This window comes from Medicago truncatula, chromosome 7 (assembly GCF_003473485.1).
Source record: "Medicago truncatula cultivar Jemalong A17 chromosome 7, MtrunA17r5.0-ANR, whole genome shotgun sequence".
Classification (NCBI taxonomy): domain Eukaryota; kingdom Viridiplantae; phylum Streptophyta; class Magnoliopsida; order Fabales; family Fabaceae; genus Medicago; species Medicago truncatula.
In genome coordinates this window covers 3838596-3855793 of record NC_053048.1, presented here as the reverse complement: position 1 = coordinate 3855793, position 17198 = coordinate 3838596, and the positions used below count along the sequence as shown (strand labels likewise).

Genomic DNA, 17198 nt, shown 5'->3' with positions numbered 1-17198 from the left:
TTTCACCGCATTTATCTCCCTCCCATTTCCCCCCTCTCTCTCTCTCTAACCCCCCACACACGGTTTTGAGTTTTGACTCACACAAGCTTTCACATTCTCTCTCTCATCATAAATAATCTTTTTTCCTAGAAAATAGAAATTATAGATCGGACCAATAAAAGAGATCCGCACAAAACTAAAGAATAATTAAAAAAAAATAATTTAACAAACAAAAACAACCAACAAAACTAAAAAAACACACCAAAAGATTTTCTCTCTCTTCTTTCTTCTTTCCTTTCTTTCTTCCTTTGTTCCTTTCTCTCTCCTTCTTTGATCCATGAGAGAACTACATTGAACTTCTTCAAAAAAAACAAAAAACAAATCCAACCCAGAAGAAAAAAAACATTAATTTCTCCAAATAATCCCAGGATTCATCAAAATCCAAACAAAAAAACCCTTGAAATGTGGTGGTCTTGTTACAAGACCAAGATTAAAAAAAATGAAATTTTGATCAATCTGAGACCGACCCAGATTGAGATTTGATCTTAAAATTGGATCTGAATCTGAATATGTGCGTTTGGAAGAAATGGGTTATCTTGATTTTGTTGTTGAATTGGGTTGGTAGGGTTATAGTGGTGGATGTGAAGCTGCATATGCATCAAAGAAGAAGATGCAGCTTCACTTCTCGCCTAGTATGAGAAGTATCACAATTTCTTCAAGCACAAACAATCATCAAAATGGGTTTATTGACTTGATGAAGATCAAGGTCGCAGCTCGTCACATTTCCTATCGAACCCTTTTTCATACCATTCTTATCTTAGCTTTTTTGTTACCTTTTGTTTTCATTCTCACTGCTCTTGTTACCCTTGAAGGTGTCAACAAGTGCTCCTCCTTTGGTACTTACTACTTTTCTCATTTTCATCATTATGATATCATTGCTTTTTGTTTTATTGTTTTTTGTTTTGTTTATAGCTAGATCTTGAATTATGTTATCATGTCTTGTATGTTTGTTTAATTCTATGTTTGAAATTAATGTTTTGTTAATGGTGATGATAAATATTAAGGAATGGAACAACTTTAAGTGTATTAGTGAAAATGATATTAATTGTAATTTGATTAAGTTTAAGTTTGGAATTCCGATTTGTCTCGTAGCGATGCCTTTTAGTTGTGATTAAGTGTAACTTGATTTAAGTCAAACTTAAAATAGATTCATGTATTGTATGTGTTTGTTTAATCATTTGTGTTTAGATTTGTTGATGTTTTTTATTTTTTTTATTTTTATTTTTTATAATGATGTAAATGTTAAGGTATGTGATTTGAAGTGTTTTAGTGCAAATGTGATTAATCGTAACTTGTTTAAGTTTATGTTAGCTTCTAATTTTTCGTGTTGCGATGCCTTTATTAGGTACATGTATCGTATGTTCGGTTAACTGTTTGTGTTATGTTTGAAAATAATGTAAATATTGAGGCATTGAATTTGGACGTGTTTTATTTAAAATGCGATTAATTGTAACTTGTTTATGTGTGTGTTTAAATTCTGCCAGCTTCCAATTTGTCGCGTTGCGATGCCTTTATGTTTAGAATGAATGTTTTTTAATGATCTGAATATTAAGATGTTGAACTTGGAAGTGTTTTAGAGCAAATGCTATTAATTGTAAGTTGTTTAAGTGTGTGTTTGAAACTGCGTTAGCTTAGCTTCCGATTGTCTTGGTTAGGTGAGCTATGAATTGTGGACCGAGAATTAACGCGTGTTGACCGATTTTCTATGGTGTATGGTTACATGGAGGCTATAAATTGTAGATTGAGAGTTAGTTAATGTGCGTTTATCGATTTTCAATAGTGTGTGGTTATGTGGGAGCTATACATTGTAGGGTGAGAGTTGTTAGTCAACACGCGTTGGCTGATTTTCTACAGTGAAAGCAAACCGGTGCTAAGTGGTTTTCTTGAGGGAAGTTTTTTAGAAGCTTTGGGTATGTATTTATGCCCCTTTATTTTAGGATCTGAAGAGAGATTGGGTGATTTATAGTGTATTTCGTTATAAGCTTCAATTGGATTTGATTCCGCGTTTCAAGACGCTTTTACTTGAAGCTAGAACTTTGAGTTTTGTAGAAAGTAGAACGTGACAGTTAAGAGTTTATGGTGTAACGAATCTGATACAGACAGCTTCATTTGCATGGTTCAGACTACACTTGAACTCGAAATTTAGTGATCAAGATGTTTTGGTGATGTGTATTCAATTGATGTAACTTGTAAGCTGTTAAGTTTTTCATGTAAGGAATGAATATTTTGTGTGTTATTGACTGCAAAACAATTTCATAGTGTTATGATATATTAATAAACAATAACATTTCATGGGCTGATATGAGTTGTTCTTAAGGTTCCCGTCAGATAAAAGCTATTGATTTTAAGAATAACATTATTTTAACCTCAGCTGTCTGTAGCTTGCTTTTGTATGTTACTTTGATTAGATTCTGATAGTTGAATGTTTTGTGCCTTTTTTTTTTTCTTTGATGTTCAACCTATTCCTATTTTAGAGCATTAATCGATTCCTTTTATTTGTGTTCCAGATTGTTTAGGCAGGCGGTTAGGCCCGAGGCTTCTTGGCAGGGTTGACGATTCAGGGGTACATAATTTTATTATTAATATCATATTGAATAAATTTTATACCAATTAAAATTACCTGAACCCCTGTTTTTTACATTAATGGTACTGCAGAGACTGGTTAGAGATTTTTATAAGATTCTTCACGAAGTGAAGACAGGGGAAATTCCAGCTGATCTAAAGCTTCCAGATTCCTTTGACAAACTTGTTTCTGATATGAAGAACAATCAATATGATGCGAAAACTTTTGCATTCATGTTAAGGGGAATGGTAAGTTGCGCGTTACATTTAACATAAAAAATTACTTCTTTCTTGGGTTAATTGGTATTTTGTGCGAAAAGGGTTATTGTTGTGTTTGTCGTTATGAGATTTGAACATTAAAATTGAGGTTGGGATAAGCCATGCATTGTATAGGTATGAATGACAACTAATCTGTTGGGGTAAGCAGCTTAATCAAGCGATTGTACCATAAACACTTGTCATATAAGTGCTTATGTATAAGCTATTTCTACAACAAAAGATAAAATGAAGGCAAACTGTTTTGGTATAAGCTATAAGTTGTTTTCGTAAACTATCCTAGAGAGCTTATAGAAATAAGCTGAAAAAGGCTTATGGACATGTCATTAGCTGTTTCCATAAGGTTTCCCAAAAAGTATCACAAGTGGTTAGGCCAGTAGATAAGCTCAAATAAGCCAATTCAAACAGGCTCTAAGACAAATATAATGAGGCAGAGGACCCTATCTAAGACAACTTACATAGCAAAGACACAATATTCTGTCCTAGAGTTACAGTGATTCAGTTCATGGCATTTCTAGATGAATGTTTATTTCAGTTATACAATTCTATAGCTGCAAATTGGATGGATGGAATTCCTTACTAAATTTGATTCTGTGTTGTGCAGCGCTGTGCCATCTCTGATTTATTGTATGAGTTTTTGGTGGGTTCATTAGTAAACAATTTCATAAGCTCTATTCTTGATACTTGTTTATGAAGCCAACACCATATGTTTCATATATTTTTATTAAAGATTAGATTCATTAAGATGAAGTGAAGAAATTTCAATGAATTGTTGTAAGAATTATCCTTAATGCAAGAGCTAAACAAAAAGAAATAAAGCAAAAGAAATCTCCTTGGGGATAATATTTTGCTTCATCCATGTTCACCGAAGTGTATATAGATTGCACACTGCGTCATCCATGTCCAAGGACTTCGGCTACACCTGGGATTTGCCAAAATGCCAATCGAAAGAGTTCCAAAGAGAAACAGAAGTTGAAAAATGTAAGATTAGATGAGGAACAGTTTCTGAGCAAGCCCTATATATAACATGGATTTGGGGCTTTATTAGTATCAATCATTACCTTCCAAAGAAATAATTCTTTTGGATTGCAGAAATAATTATTTGGCACGGACGCACTACAGTGCCCCGTATGAAAGGAGAAAGGGCGCTGCTGCTGCAACCAAGCAATTGGTGGTGGCGCTCTACAATGCAATCAGGCAATGAGAGAACAGACCATATTCTCTAAGGGACCCTGTAGTTAGGAAGATAATCGATGCCTAAAGCATGTCTACTTGAGATCTCTATCCTTTTTGGTGATGACTCTTCATAAATTATGGATTCCTGATAGTGATTGGTTTATGCTACCCTCTTAAGACTTCCAGAAATTTTATAAGCATATACAAGACTGATATGTGAATTTAAGCATAAGGAGTTGTATTTGTTGTTACAAGGTCAGTTATTTAGGTATAGAGAGAGAGGAAAAGGAATACTCAATAATAATATTATATTGGTATGATGTGAATGACATTTTTGGTGTTAAGAGAAGACAAAACAATGAACCTATAAATTCCAATTCTAATTAAACAAGGAAAGAAATCTCGGTTTATTAGGAAATATGAAAACCATTCCTAGGAGATAATATATGATACTCTAAATCTAAATTATATTTTTTAGTATATATTAAAAGTAATATTTATTGTGCTTTAGACCTTACTTTATATATAAAACTGTATCATTTATCCTGCAATGGCTCAACCACATTTGTTTACATTAGATATTATAATTCTTATATTGAAAGTTGTAGTAAATGATTATACCAATCTTTGTTAAAATGTTGCGCTTCTTGTGATGCAGATGGAGAAATTTGAGAGAGAAATCAGGGAGTCTAAATTTGCAGAGCTGATGAATAAACACTTTGCGGCAAGTTCTATTCCAAAAGGGATTCATTGTCTGTCTTTGCGTTTGACTGATGAATATTCATCAAATGCTCATGCACGCAAACAATTGCCGCCTCCAGAATTACTTCCCTTACTCTCCGAAAACTCTTACCACCATTTTATACTATCAACCGACAACATATTAGCCGCTTCAGTAGTTGTTAATTCTGCCGTCCAGTCAGCTCTGAAACCTGAAAAGATAGTCTTCCATGTAATCACCGACAAAAAAACTTATGCGGGTATGCACTCGTGGTTTGCACTAAATTCAGCCTCCCCTGCTGTAGTTGAAATCAAAGGCATTCACCAGTTTGACTGGTTGACTAGAGAAAATGTTCCTGTACTTGAAGCTGTAGAAAATCAAAATGGGATCAGGGATTACTACCATGGAAATCATTTAGCCGGAACCAATCTTAGTGACACGAGTCCACGTAAATTTGCATCTAAATTGCAAGCCAGAAGCCCAAAGTACATATCTTTACTCAATCATCTGCGCATATACCTACCAGAGGTAGGTTGGATTCAACAATGATTACCCTTCCTGTTTTCTTTCTTCATATCTCTCATTATCGTAGATATTTTTCAAATCTTAATTTGTGAAATAAATGATGGTGCAATTTTTAAACTTTTGTCATCTTATGTTTGATGCAATTTTCCATTTTACAGAATATATTTTGTGTTGAATGTTACATAAGTTTGATGCAATTTTCCATTTTACAGAATATATTTTGTGTTGAATGTTACATAATGAAAGCGATGGTTGGGTGGACAGTTAATACTGTTAGGTGGTTAAACGGCTGAAAGCGATAGTAGCAGAAGCTTAGCTTAATGAACAGTATCGGCGACACACTCTTTGTGATTAGATTATTATTTTGAAAAATAAATTGCATTGTCTTGTAGATTCATCTCTTTTAAAAAATTGTGTTGACCATGTATGAAATGAAACCATTCATTGAATGCCAAATTGAGTGTCTTGCTTGTATTTCTCTGTTTCCAGCTTAAATAGAGGGGGAAGAACATAAAAGAGGTTATCTGATTTCTGAATTTGTTAATATTGGAAAATTTAATGTTAGCATAGTTGTTTAAGGGAAGGAAAACCATTGATAGGAGCATCCTCTCCTTTTTCTGCCTAAGGTTCAACAAATTTATATAGCTTTGGTGTCTGTATATCTGTTCTTTATTTTTCAGCTTCCTTGCTTGTGTGTTTTTGAAAAAAAAATGAATGAGTGATGTTCCCCTCTGACCCTCTCTCCTTTTGTTGTTTCGGCATGTAGATAAATAATTGTTAATTTTAAATTGCTTTTGCATTGCATTGCTTTCATTCATCAGTAAAGCAACATTCAGAAATTACATACCGAATATAGCTGATATTGTCAACTTTAACAATGGCATTTTATGATGGAGAAATTATTTTTCTTATTGTCATTTTCCAGAGATGTTAATTAAGTTCTGTTTCATATACTTATGCTAATTATACATGTCTTGTTTTGTCAAACAGCTTTTCCCAAACCTTGACAAGGTAGTCTTTTTGGACGATGATGTGGTGATTCAGCGCGACTTGTCTGCACTTTGGGAAATTGACCTTGAAGGAAAGGTAAATGGCGCCGTGGAAACTTGCAGAGGGGAAGATGATTGGGTAATGTCTAAACATTTTAGGAACTACTTCAATTTTTCTCATCCCCTCATATCAAATCATTTGGACCCTGATGAGTGTGCATGGGCGTATGGAATGAATATATTCGATCTTGGTGCATGGAGAAGAACTAATATAAGAGAAACTTATCATTCCTGGCTGAAAGAGGTAAAAGTCCGTATAAACTCAGGCTTATTTTGGTTACAGAAGTAAACATATCAACTCAGACTAATACAACTTCAGTGTATCAAAATTTTAAAATTATTGGTGTTCATCGATAAATTAATTATAAGGTAGTAGTTATGTGGGAACACAGGTGACCTTTTGCTTCATTTCTTAGCTTTTGTTTATTGGAATAGCTGTGTTATTTTGACACAAAATGAGAGAACAATTGGTTGGTTAACGCTGTTCAAGTACTTACGTTCAGTGGATGTTTCATGGACACAATTAATTATGATTTTGAACGTCATTGACCATGGCTTTCAGGTGTATATTTGAACACCAATCATGGTTAGTGGATATCATGTATATTTGAATCCCTTGAAAATCTTTGTTCATGAGGTTCAAAATCATGGTTAGCTATGTTCAGCGGATGGTTAGTGAGTTGCAACACCTTGTTATATTCACCTTTTTATATTCACTATGTATCTACTGAACGTAATTTTAACCACATATTTGAACTGCGATAACCATCCAAACTGTTGTCAAAATCTGTGCCAAAATATTATTTTTGTATTTGACAGGAAACCCTTCCTCTCCTTTTTTCTGAAATTGAGATAGGGTGATGGTGGTTGGAAAGTCTTGGTTGGTCATTTGTTCTTCAATTTTTCTGTTTACATAAGAGTATATTATTATTGACAACTTCTCTATGGCAGAATTTGAGGTCAAACCTAACAATGTGGAAGTTAGGAACCCTACCTCCTGCGTTGATTGCATTTAAAGGTCACGTTCATCCAATCGATCCCTCTTGGCACATGCTAGGCTTAGGCTATCAGAGCAATACGAATATTGAGAACGTGAAAAAGGCTGCTGTTATTCACTACAACGGCCAGTCAAAACCCTGGTTACCAATTGGCTTTGAACATCTTCGGCCATTTTGGACCAAGTATGTCAATTATTCAAATGATTTTGTGAAGAACTGTCATATCCAAGAATCATAGTCTGCTGCCGACTAGCTCTATGGTTTGATGTGTACAACAGTGAATATGAAAGGGAGCGGATTTCATCTAAATTTTTTGCGTCTTGATATTTTCTTCAGGACGATAGAAAAAATGGCTGAGAGGGCAAAGCGATTAAAAAACTTTGTTGGTGGATTTGCTACCATTCCCTACATTTTTGCAGAAAGAGTTATTACAGTCTCTAAATGGCATTGAGAATCATTTGAGTCCTTGAGTTGTGACATGAAAAACACATCCTCTATTTTTGGTTGGTGAAAGGATATACTATTATTGATCTTCTATGGAACAATATAACAACGATTCCATAGTTGAATATTGGAGAATAAACTGAATGGTAAAAAAAGTCACCAGGACCTGTTTCATCAATCTTGTTGGTGTTGAGAACATTACTACTAGGACAGTTAATTTGTGAGGTTCCCCCCTTCTAGAGAATCATTTTTTAGTTTCTTTAAATTTTGTTATTACCAATTTTTACCTTCACCAACTTTGAGTTGTTATTATCATATGATGATGGTGAATTCTAGGAGTAGTTCATGAGATTGCTTTGTTACAGGTCCATTCAATTGGGGAACTGTTTGTAGGATAAATATATATATTGTTATTCATTATGTAAGACTACCAGACATTGGAAATGTGCAGAAAATTCTTTTTTCCTATTTTCATTCTCTTCATTTATCTTTTCATATTGCTTTCACAATGTTGTTGCTTAAATATTGTTTCCTCATCACTCATAAAATGGGCAAAAGTAAATGTTTGGGGACCGGCATTGCTCAAAGGCTCACCAGATTTATCCGATCATACTCCATACCACATAAAATCTGGTGAGGGTTACGACCCGATCATTGTTTTTTTGGATTGGAGCGTAACTCTTGAGGTTGAGCAATCTGAGGGGCATATAAAGCAACCACCTTGCCTTACCATACATACACATGATAAAACCACATGAAATCAATCACAAACAAGACACTGAAATTTGGGTTGTTATTAATAGAGCATTGCCAAATGAAGACAAGTTGCTTAAAAGGAACAAGGTTGTGTCTTAGTTTGAGTTACAACCAGGAGATATTAACAAGATTGCATTCAGTGTTTTAAAAGTGAAAAAAAAAAAAAATCCTTAAGAAAGAGAATGAGCTAGATGTAGCTTGGGATTAACAGTAAACTGCTGTAATTTTTGTGTGCTTCTAGTCCTTTACTTTACTATGGTTATAATTATTCTTGCAACTAGCTAGATGAAATAGCAAGGACTACATCTGCAACTTCAAATGAAATGTCAGTTCTGAAGCTCGTTACATGTGACCAACCAGCCATAACTTCGCAGGAGGGGGACAATGTGTCACTCGCTAGCCAACATCCTTTTTTATGTTTTCAATAAGAATCGATGTTCGAATGTTAACAAGGACTTTGAAATCATTCAACAAGCTCTATCAGATACCAGCAGCAACACAGAAGCACCCTTCATTACGTATTTATCGAAGTCGCAAAAAAAGAAGTCAAGTCGTTAAGTAATTAAATCCCGGTTTCAAGGTCCTCCAACTCTGGGTTCTCAATGAAGATCTTCTTTTGGATCATTCGTGGAATGGGTTCCTCATTTATAATGGCATATTCTCTTCTAATTTGGGGGACATATATATTTTTGAGGCTGAATTGCTTGGATTCATTATTGCTAGGGAATTTCCTGCGCGTAATCACTAGGGGTCGCTTTGGATTGAGGGAGATTCTTCTTGCGTTTAAGAAACATGAACTGGTGTCTTGTATCTGGCGAAATAGATGACATAATTGTTTCACTTTGGGTCTTCAAGTTCTTTCATCTCATATTTTTGGTGGGATGATTTGTCTGATTTTATTAGGGAAGATTTCTTTAGGGGACATATATGACATGGCAAATGATCGTTTTCCATAATTAATTCTAAGAGTAAGTTAGTATATTGATTAACAAAAAATACCAATCAACATACTAACCAACTTCCCCTTTCCTCTTAGCAAAATCATAGCATGGTCTTACTAACAAGAAGCAACCACTATTCCAAATTCAAACTTCATTTTTACGGAATTTTTTAGTTTCCTTTCAAGAATATCTATCAATTTTAGTCTACAATCAATCAACCAAAATTCAAAAATCAAAATCTAATCTATAATATTACAATCAATTAATCATAAATCACATTGGACAACCAAGTATCAAAGTGTTCCATATGTGGACTTTACAAGATGACTGCACGAATATAGTTGCTATATTCATGTGAGCCTAGAATGGTATTAAAGTCTCCAATGGAGAACTGAGATATATTATGTTGAGTGTGTAGAGTTTGTAATTTGGTCCAAATTTGTCTTCTGATTATAACTCTGTAGCCAAACCAATAACAATTATTACTCTTGACAAAATGTTCAAAAGCTATATACCGTGTAGTGGAGAATTAATTAGTTTCAGGTTTTGTTTGATGGATTTGGCGCTGGAGCTGGAGGCGGACATTGTTCAAATGGGAGAAGGATCAATTGAAGACGTTCTGTAGGGACTTTCGTGCGTACAACCTGCTACAAAATTCTGCTATACGGGTTTCAGTCTTTGCTAAGATGGTTATCGCTTTTAAACAGTTATAGAGATGGCGTGTGTTGCAGGATAGAATTGCGACAAAGGATGCATTCAAAGTGAGGGGTATTCTACCTGACAATGCAAGACCGCTATGCGTGTTTTAATATAAAAATGTAATCACCCACATTCAAGCCCTTTTGCCTACAACGTTTGGAGATTGATTTATGGTGGCTGGGCTTTGCAAGAGCTAATGCAGATTCGTGTGTTATTCCTTTTAATCAACACAATGATTTGCTTAGAGGTAAAAAATTGAAGAAAACCAGACATCTTATTTCTTTTTTTACTTTCGCACCGATTTCCGACCCACCAAAAGTGAACGATTAATCCGGCTCGTGCGTAGAGGCATGCGCACTGACCGGCCAAACGTTGTTCCCCCAAAGAATCGAACCCGGTATTCCCCGGTTATACTTGAAGGGGGTATAACAAGTATTAGTGCAGTTGTCTCAAAAATTAAGTTTTGTACCTTTACTGGGTTTGGAGTACCCAAAAATTAAATTTTGAATATATTTGATAATTATGATATTCGTATTGACGAGTACATCTATCTATCTACCTTCAAAAATGGAATTTACAAATGGTTACTCTTGATTGTGATGTGAATCAAGTTTCAAATCGAAATTAGATGTCAATAGAACACAATTTTTGGTTTGATCGTACTACCACCAACCATTACTAGAAAAATGTGTTTCCGTGTAGATCAGAAAACCACTATAACCGGGTAAAAATGGACGCTAACATTGATTTAGCTTCGGATTAGCGTCGAGGTCGGGAAAGCTAAAAATTTGAAGCTTCTGGGTAGCATCGACTTTTTGACAGAGAAGGATAAATTTATTAATAAAGATGTGCGAGAGAAAAATATTACAACATGAATCCAAATGTTTTATGCAGTCTCATTGATTTTTTTGTTTTGAACAAGCTGCAGTCTCATTGATTAAGTCATGTCCATTACTCTTCATATAGTTATGCAGTTACTTATTTTTATATTTTATTTAGGAAATATATCGAGTTACATATTGTTTAGTAAAAAAACTAAAACAATTACTTGTACCAAAAAAAAAAAAAAAAAACTAAAACAATTATTATTAAGGAATTTCTACGGTACACTCACATACCGATACTCTTGCATCTTAATTTTATAAATTAACGATCATTTTTTATGTAGTAAATAGCTATTTGTCAATATTTATATTTTATAGAACAACATTTCATAAGAAAAAATATCATTTTACTATTTATAAGAATCATAGTAACTTTTTTTATATATTATCGTAAAAAATAATAAATGTTCTCAATTATGACTGATAAAAATTCAAAAAAAAATTATTTCGTTGACATTTTTGATGAATAAGATTTAGTTATTATAATTATAAATGATAAAAAAATAATATTTTTCTTCAAAAAACAACTCATTTAACTATTAATTTTTGCTTATAATAGTGACCTGAGGGTATGCAAAGTATAATCACCAACTTTAAAAAATAAATATATAAAGAAGTCAAACATTATTATTAACTAAAGTGACACCAACGACCTATTTTCAAGGAAATTTGAACTGTCTCCTTTACGTTTAGAAGGTCAAACTCTTATCGGTGTGGTTACGAGGAATGCTAGGGAAACTCTTTTAAACCCTCTCCCTAACACTTACTCTCTTGTTGGATGAAAGTAATGTAGGTCCCACCATTTTAAGAGGAAACCATTTCTAAAGTGTGAGACTCACCTTCATTTTTCTTTTACCCAAGCAAAGTTAACTATTATCATTAATCAACCAATGTTCAATGCAAGAAGGATAAGAATAAAAAATACGGTGACAAGCCCAACAACAGCCCGCCCTAGCTAAACTATGAGCAACCATGTTCGATTGTCTCCTAACAAACTTCACCTCGAATTTAGAATGTAAAGATAACTGATAAATAATACTAGAAACAATAGCATAAAATTCTGAATCACCATGGTCCAGAGACGATAAAGCTTGCACTAGAGTAGATGAGTCGGACTCGAAAACAACCCGATCTTATATGTTCAAGTGAAGGGCCTCGAGTAAGGCTACCACCTCCCCCTCCAAAACTGCCACCTTCATTTAAACTAATAAGGAAGTAAGTATTTGTAAGAGTGTTGAAAGATAGTGTTGCAAGCACTCCTCATATATTATACTCCTCATATATTATATAAGAATGCTAAAATTAATTAATCCAAAGATGCACTTGTTTTTAATACTTTATATGATTTTTATTTATCTAAATACTATAATATTTATAGTATTAATTAATATACCTTTAGAATTACGACGAAGTATGCATTGAAAGTGAGGGGTATTCTACCTGACATTTAGGACCCTAGTGTGTTTTTCTTGGAGGCAAAAGAAAAAAGTTTCGATATTGATTTATGGTGGATGGGCTTTGCAGGAGCTATAGAATCATGTTTTACTCATTTTAATCAATATGTGATTTGTTTAGGACTATTACTTTTTTCTACCGAACTGTAATTTTTAGTGTTTTATTTGATGACAAAGGTTTCTGTTGATCGTCGTATAATCTCCGCATAAGCTGCAAAGCAATTGCAAAGATTATATGAACGGTCATCAATGACCATGACACCATAAACACTCCTAAAAAACTAAAAAATGTTGAAGAAATAGTAAGAAAAGAGTTGAAGTGAAGAACGAAGAAATTTGTTGAAGATGCAAGTCTATTTATAGCCTAAAACAAATCCTTGATCATAATTACTGTCAAATAAAACATTTTCCACCGTCCAAAACTGTCCAAAAATTCATTAAACACACCACTAACCGTCCAAACCTTTTGAAAAACGCCACCGTCCAAAAAACTGAGAGTTTTCGGATTATATAATCTGAAACTGTCCAAACAAACTTCAGATTATATAATCCAAACAGCCACAGACTGTGTTTTGGGAGGGTTTTCATGGCGGATGACAGAAAAAAATTAAAAAAGACATAAAACATAATGAAAATCTTTAGCGTAAAGTAAAATATAATGAAAATTTAAAGAATATATCTATCTATTATTGAAAATTCTCATATATAGCGTAAGTTTAAGAGAAGAATTTTGGTCATATGACACGATTTTCATCGCCCAAAACCTAGTCTATATAAGTTGAAAACGTCTATTAAGAGAGGGTTATGAATTTTGGAGATTTGAAACACGATTTTAAAAGCATAAGACTGAAGAGGTGGCATTCAACAAAAATCATAGTCAGTTATGTGTACGTGACAATGCTTCTTTTGAATTTACTTTGTAATTTCTATTATCACCAACTTTTTTTGACACATTATTAAAAACAACCAAGAAATCTGTGCTATACGAGATATACATAGCAAATGACGCGAAAAGGGTATTGTGTCAATATTTGGGGCCTTTAAGTGCCTTGTGCACGCGAAATCATAACAATGATGTCAAATTGAAGTTAAGACAAACAAGTTATTTAAGGAAGATGAAGGTGTTTAAGCACCTAGCAAATCTTCTTATTCCTAAATAAAGCTTTGTTGTCCTAATTTTAACAACTTTTCCCTCCTTCAAAACCTAACGATATTTCCTAATTCCCCTCCTCCAAACCCTAACCATGATTTCCTAATTTCCCTCCTCCTAAAACCTATCTAATTGACCTAATATTTAACCTAAAATTGTAGCCACTTTTCCTTCCTTCAAAACCTAACCATATTTCCTAATTCCCCTCCTCCAAATCCTTTAAAAAAAAAATTGTTTCCGACTTAACGATAAACATAAAAATAAAAATAAAAATTGTTCCTATTTTATTGCAGAAATCTCCTATTCTTTTGACAGAAACAAATCCCTTCTATTCTTTTGAAGGAAACAAATTATTTCTCGCTGCTTTTGCTAATAGATTTTGTTACTCGCATCCTTGGAGGTTGATTGGTCTAAACTCCCATAGAATTTCTGAATCTGCTAATATCATTTGTGTAAGATGATGATATATGCAATGATTTTCAATGTTTTTTCTTTCTCCACCATGATTTGATCGGTAGCTTTATTTTACAAATTGCAGATTTTGTTGATGGAAATGTGGACTTGGGGATATGCAGGTATGTTTGTTTATTTCACTTTCATTATGTAATTGTTTCATTCTAATCATTATTTTTTTTTTCCCTTTTTTTTTGTGTTTGTATAGAAGTTTTTTTTTTGTTTATAAAATTGCCTCACTTTCTCTGATGGTTCCCACTATGTCGTTGGATTTATCACCAAGAAGCTGGAAGGGTTGGTTCTATCCAGAAAGTTGCAGACAGGCTTCGTTGTTACACTTGGTCACGACTTCTTCATCTCACTTCAAAATTGCAAGTGCGTTTTCTCTCTTACTGCGAAATTTATTAGCTTATCTTACAATGGAATTGATTTAATTAATTAATTCATTAAGTATGTAACAAACAGGGCTCCACAATGATTTAATTGTTTCATTCTAATTTAATTTTTTTTGTTTATATAGAAGCATAGTTATTGTGTTAACATTGAGAAGAAAAATCAAATGGATTTTTAGCTGTTCCTCCTCTTCTCTGTGACTAAGGTTAACCACACATCTTTCTTTCCATTCAATTCTTCTATTGTACAAAATAGCTTGCAATAGCTTTTTAGGCTTCTTACAAAATCAAAGTAATTGTTATATGATTGGTGTGGGGTTTGGTTTGTTGATTTTGTAGTTCAGGAATTTTCAAATTCGGGGTTGGAATAAGAGTGGGAGCATTTGTTTAGTTTGATTTTTGGTTATTTGTATTTCGATGACTTTTTGAATTGCATTGCTATCTAATTTATTATCATCTCTTTTTTTGTTTGTTATATTCTAGATCTAGAAGGAGGTTTATGCGGTGGTGGTTGTTGCAAGAAGGCCCTCGCGCTGATAATTTATACGGTGGTGGTTGATTAAACTGATGTGACTGTGTCTACCCTCTCTATATTGTGTGTTGATCGAGATTGCTGAAGAAAAAAAAAGGCTTGCTGCAGCTTTAGAAACACAAATTGCAGATGGCCTTAATAATTATTGTCCTAAATTATTAATCCTTTTCTAGAGATTTTAGGATGCTCTAAGGAGGATTGGATACTTGGTTACTCTTCTCTTTTGAATAGTTTATTTTCATGAGTTGTTAGTTCATTTCTCACATATACTTGGAAAAAATTCATATTTTTAGATGTTACTGGTTATGTTGAGAAAGACACTGTCACGGAAACTGAAAAAAATGAAAAAAATCAGCAAGGCTATGGATGCGACGCTAGAAGATTTAGAGTAAGTCTTAATCTATTAACATTACTCAATGCAGAATAATTGCTGATAATTACATGCTTTTTATTTGATTAATTTACACTTTGTAGGGGGAATAGAATTCATTGCACATTATCGGATGACTATGCCGTGAAAATGTAAAAGTTTTTGGATAATCATGATTATCACTTCCTGTGATTGTTTTGTAAAACTTCAGGTAAAGTTCCTAAATCTTTAGTCTTAAAACTTTTATGTCAACTATAGTGTTTTTATATAAAATTCATCATATGTTGATTTCAACCTCTGAAGTATCATTAACTTGATTCGAGATGTGACTATTTTTAGTAGTGAAATTGAGATTCACGTTTCTACTACTTTGTCTGTTATTTCTTATATTTCTTTCTTTATTTCCTCTATATTTCATGCTTTGCAATGTTTTTTTTTATATTCATATTCAATGTTTTTGCTTAACTATTTGGAGCTGGTTTGAAGTAATTTTCTGAATAATTCAGAGCAAGTTCCTGGTGGTTTTCTGCATAATTCAGAGCTGGTTTTCAGTTGGTGGACTGATATTGTGCAACAGAGGTGTTTCGGTACTGCAGTTGTTTCTTCCGCCCCTTGACACCCTCTACGCATAAAGTATTTAAAAGCAACAATGTCCATCTTCTTTGGTACTACCCATGGAGGTATCCTTCATTCATGTTTCTTGCTTAATTTTTCTGCCGAGGCTTATCGTTCCTTAATTTTTCTTCATATATGTTTCTTGCTCATGATAAAGATTCAAATAAGTCATTAGCGAGAAAATTGTGCACACTCTTACAATTAAAATAGAAGATATATTTTTATGAATTAACTCATTTAACTACTTTGGACATAATTTTATGATGGGCTGGAAACTCGGGTTTTGTTCTAATGCAAGCCACTCTATTGGGTGTATATATATCATTTATTTTGTTTCCTTCATTCATTATATATAAAAAAATAAAATAAAAAACTATATTATCACCTTACGAAGTCTAAGATGAACTTAATTTGCTGTTTTGGATGATGATTTGTTGTTTGCTTATAGTATACGAATTTGTAGGGGTACTTCCTCACTCCCTCTGGATAGTTACAAGTTAACCAATGTGTGATTTTCGGATAAGCGCAAGATCAAGTACTATATCAGTGAGGTATGTGTTTTAGAGATGGCTATTTTGGTTTGTAATGCCTGAACTTTGATTTTGTTATTAATGGTCATAGCATGTTCAACTGGTTTTGTGTTGCTATCTTTGGAATGTAAATCATATAATATAATGTTTTTAAAAATCAATTTTGCATGAATGTATCTAAAGACAAATCACTTATAGTGAAAATCACTTTTAACCAAAATTAATTCTTCCCACCGTACAACCAAACACGCACGCAAATAGGTTCTGGTACATTGACTGTGATATTACTTTTATTGAGATCATAAAAGAAAGTCCAGATCAGAAAGCTACAACAATGCTATATCCCTATGCAAGTCTCAACTGATCTTGGAAAAAAATCAATTTTACCTTTCTATGATCACTTTTACTTCACAAAAGTCAAACATGTTTGGTTGTGACTTGTGATTATTTCAGTCCCCCAAAGTTAAGATTATTTTATTATTTATTCCTCTTCTTAGATATTCACATTTTGATCTCAACAACTGATGTTATTATAATCGTAAGAAGATTTTTTTTATGTGTTCCCAGTTAATTAAGGAAAAACAAAATGTCTGATCTTGAAGTTGTTTGCATTCATCTTTTGTTGTAATCTT

The 17198-nt window shown here is 33.3% G+C and overlaps 1 protein-coding gene and 1 long non-coding RNA gene across 2 annotated transcripts; both read left to right on the top strand.

The window, feature by feature from the left end:
- The first annotated feature begins 227 nt into the window (after positions 1-227).
- LOC11421016 (probable galacturonosyltransferase 14) lies at positions 228-8258 on the top strand. Its single transcript, XM_024770136.2, has 6 exons — positions 228-875; positions 2547-2602; positions 2695-2850; positions 4712-5302; positions 6290-6592; positions 7300-8258. Exons 1-6 carry the CDS (start codon positions 650-652, stop codon positions 7582-7584), a joined length of 1617 nt encoding a protein of 538 aa, XP_024625904.1. The 5' UTR covers positions 228-649; the 3' UTR covers positions 7585-8258.
- Positions 8259-13973: 5715 nt separating this feature from the next.
- LOC11409161 (uncharacterized) lies at positions 13974-16833 on the top strand. Its single transcript, XR_003006635.2, has 9 exons — positions 13974-14126; positions 14213-14249; positions 14411-14502; positions 14648-14725; positions 15003-15260; positions 15345-15439; positions 15526-15632; positions 15928-16101; positions 16500-16833. It is a non-coding gene; the product is annotated as an uncharacterized lncRNA (long non-coding RNA).
- Positions 16834-17198: the final 365 nt, after the last annotated feature.

Coding starts and splice junctions, on each gene's coding strand:
- LOC11421016 (XM_024770136.2), top strand. CDS start 650: ATGCAGCTTCACTTCTCGCCTAGTATGAGAAGTATCACAATTTCTTCA. Junction 2,603..2,694: donor GCAGGGTTGACGATTCAGGG/GTACATAATTTT, acceptor ATGGTACTGCAG/AGACTGGTTAGAGATTTTTA. Junction 2,851..4,711: donor CATTCATGTTAAGGGGAATG/GTAAGTTGCGCG, acceptor CTTGTGATGCAG/ATGGAGAAATTTGAGAGAGA.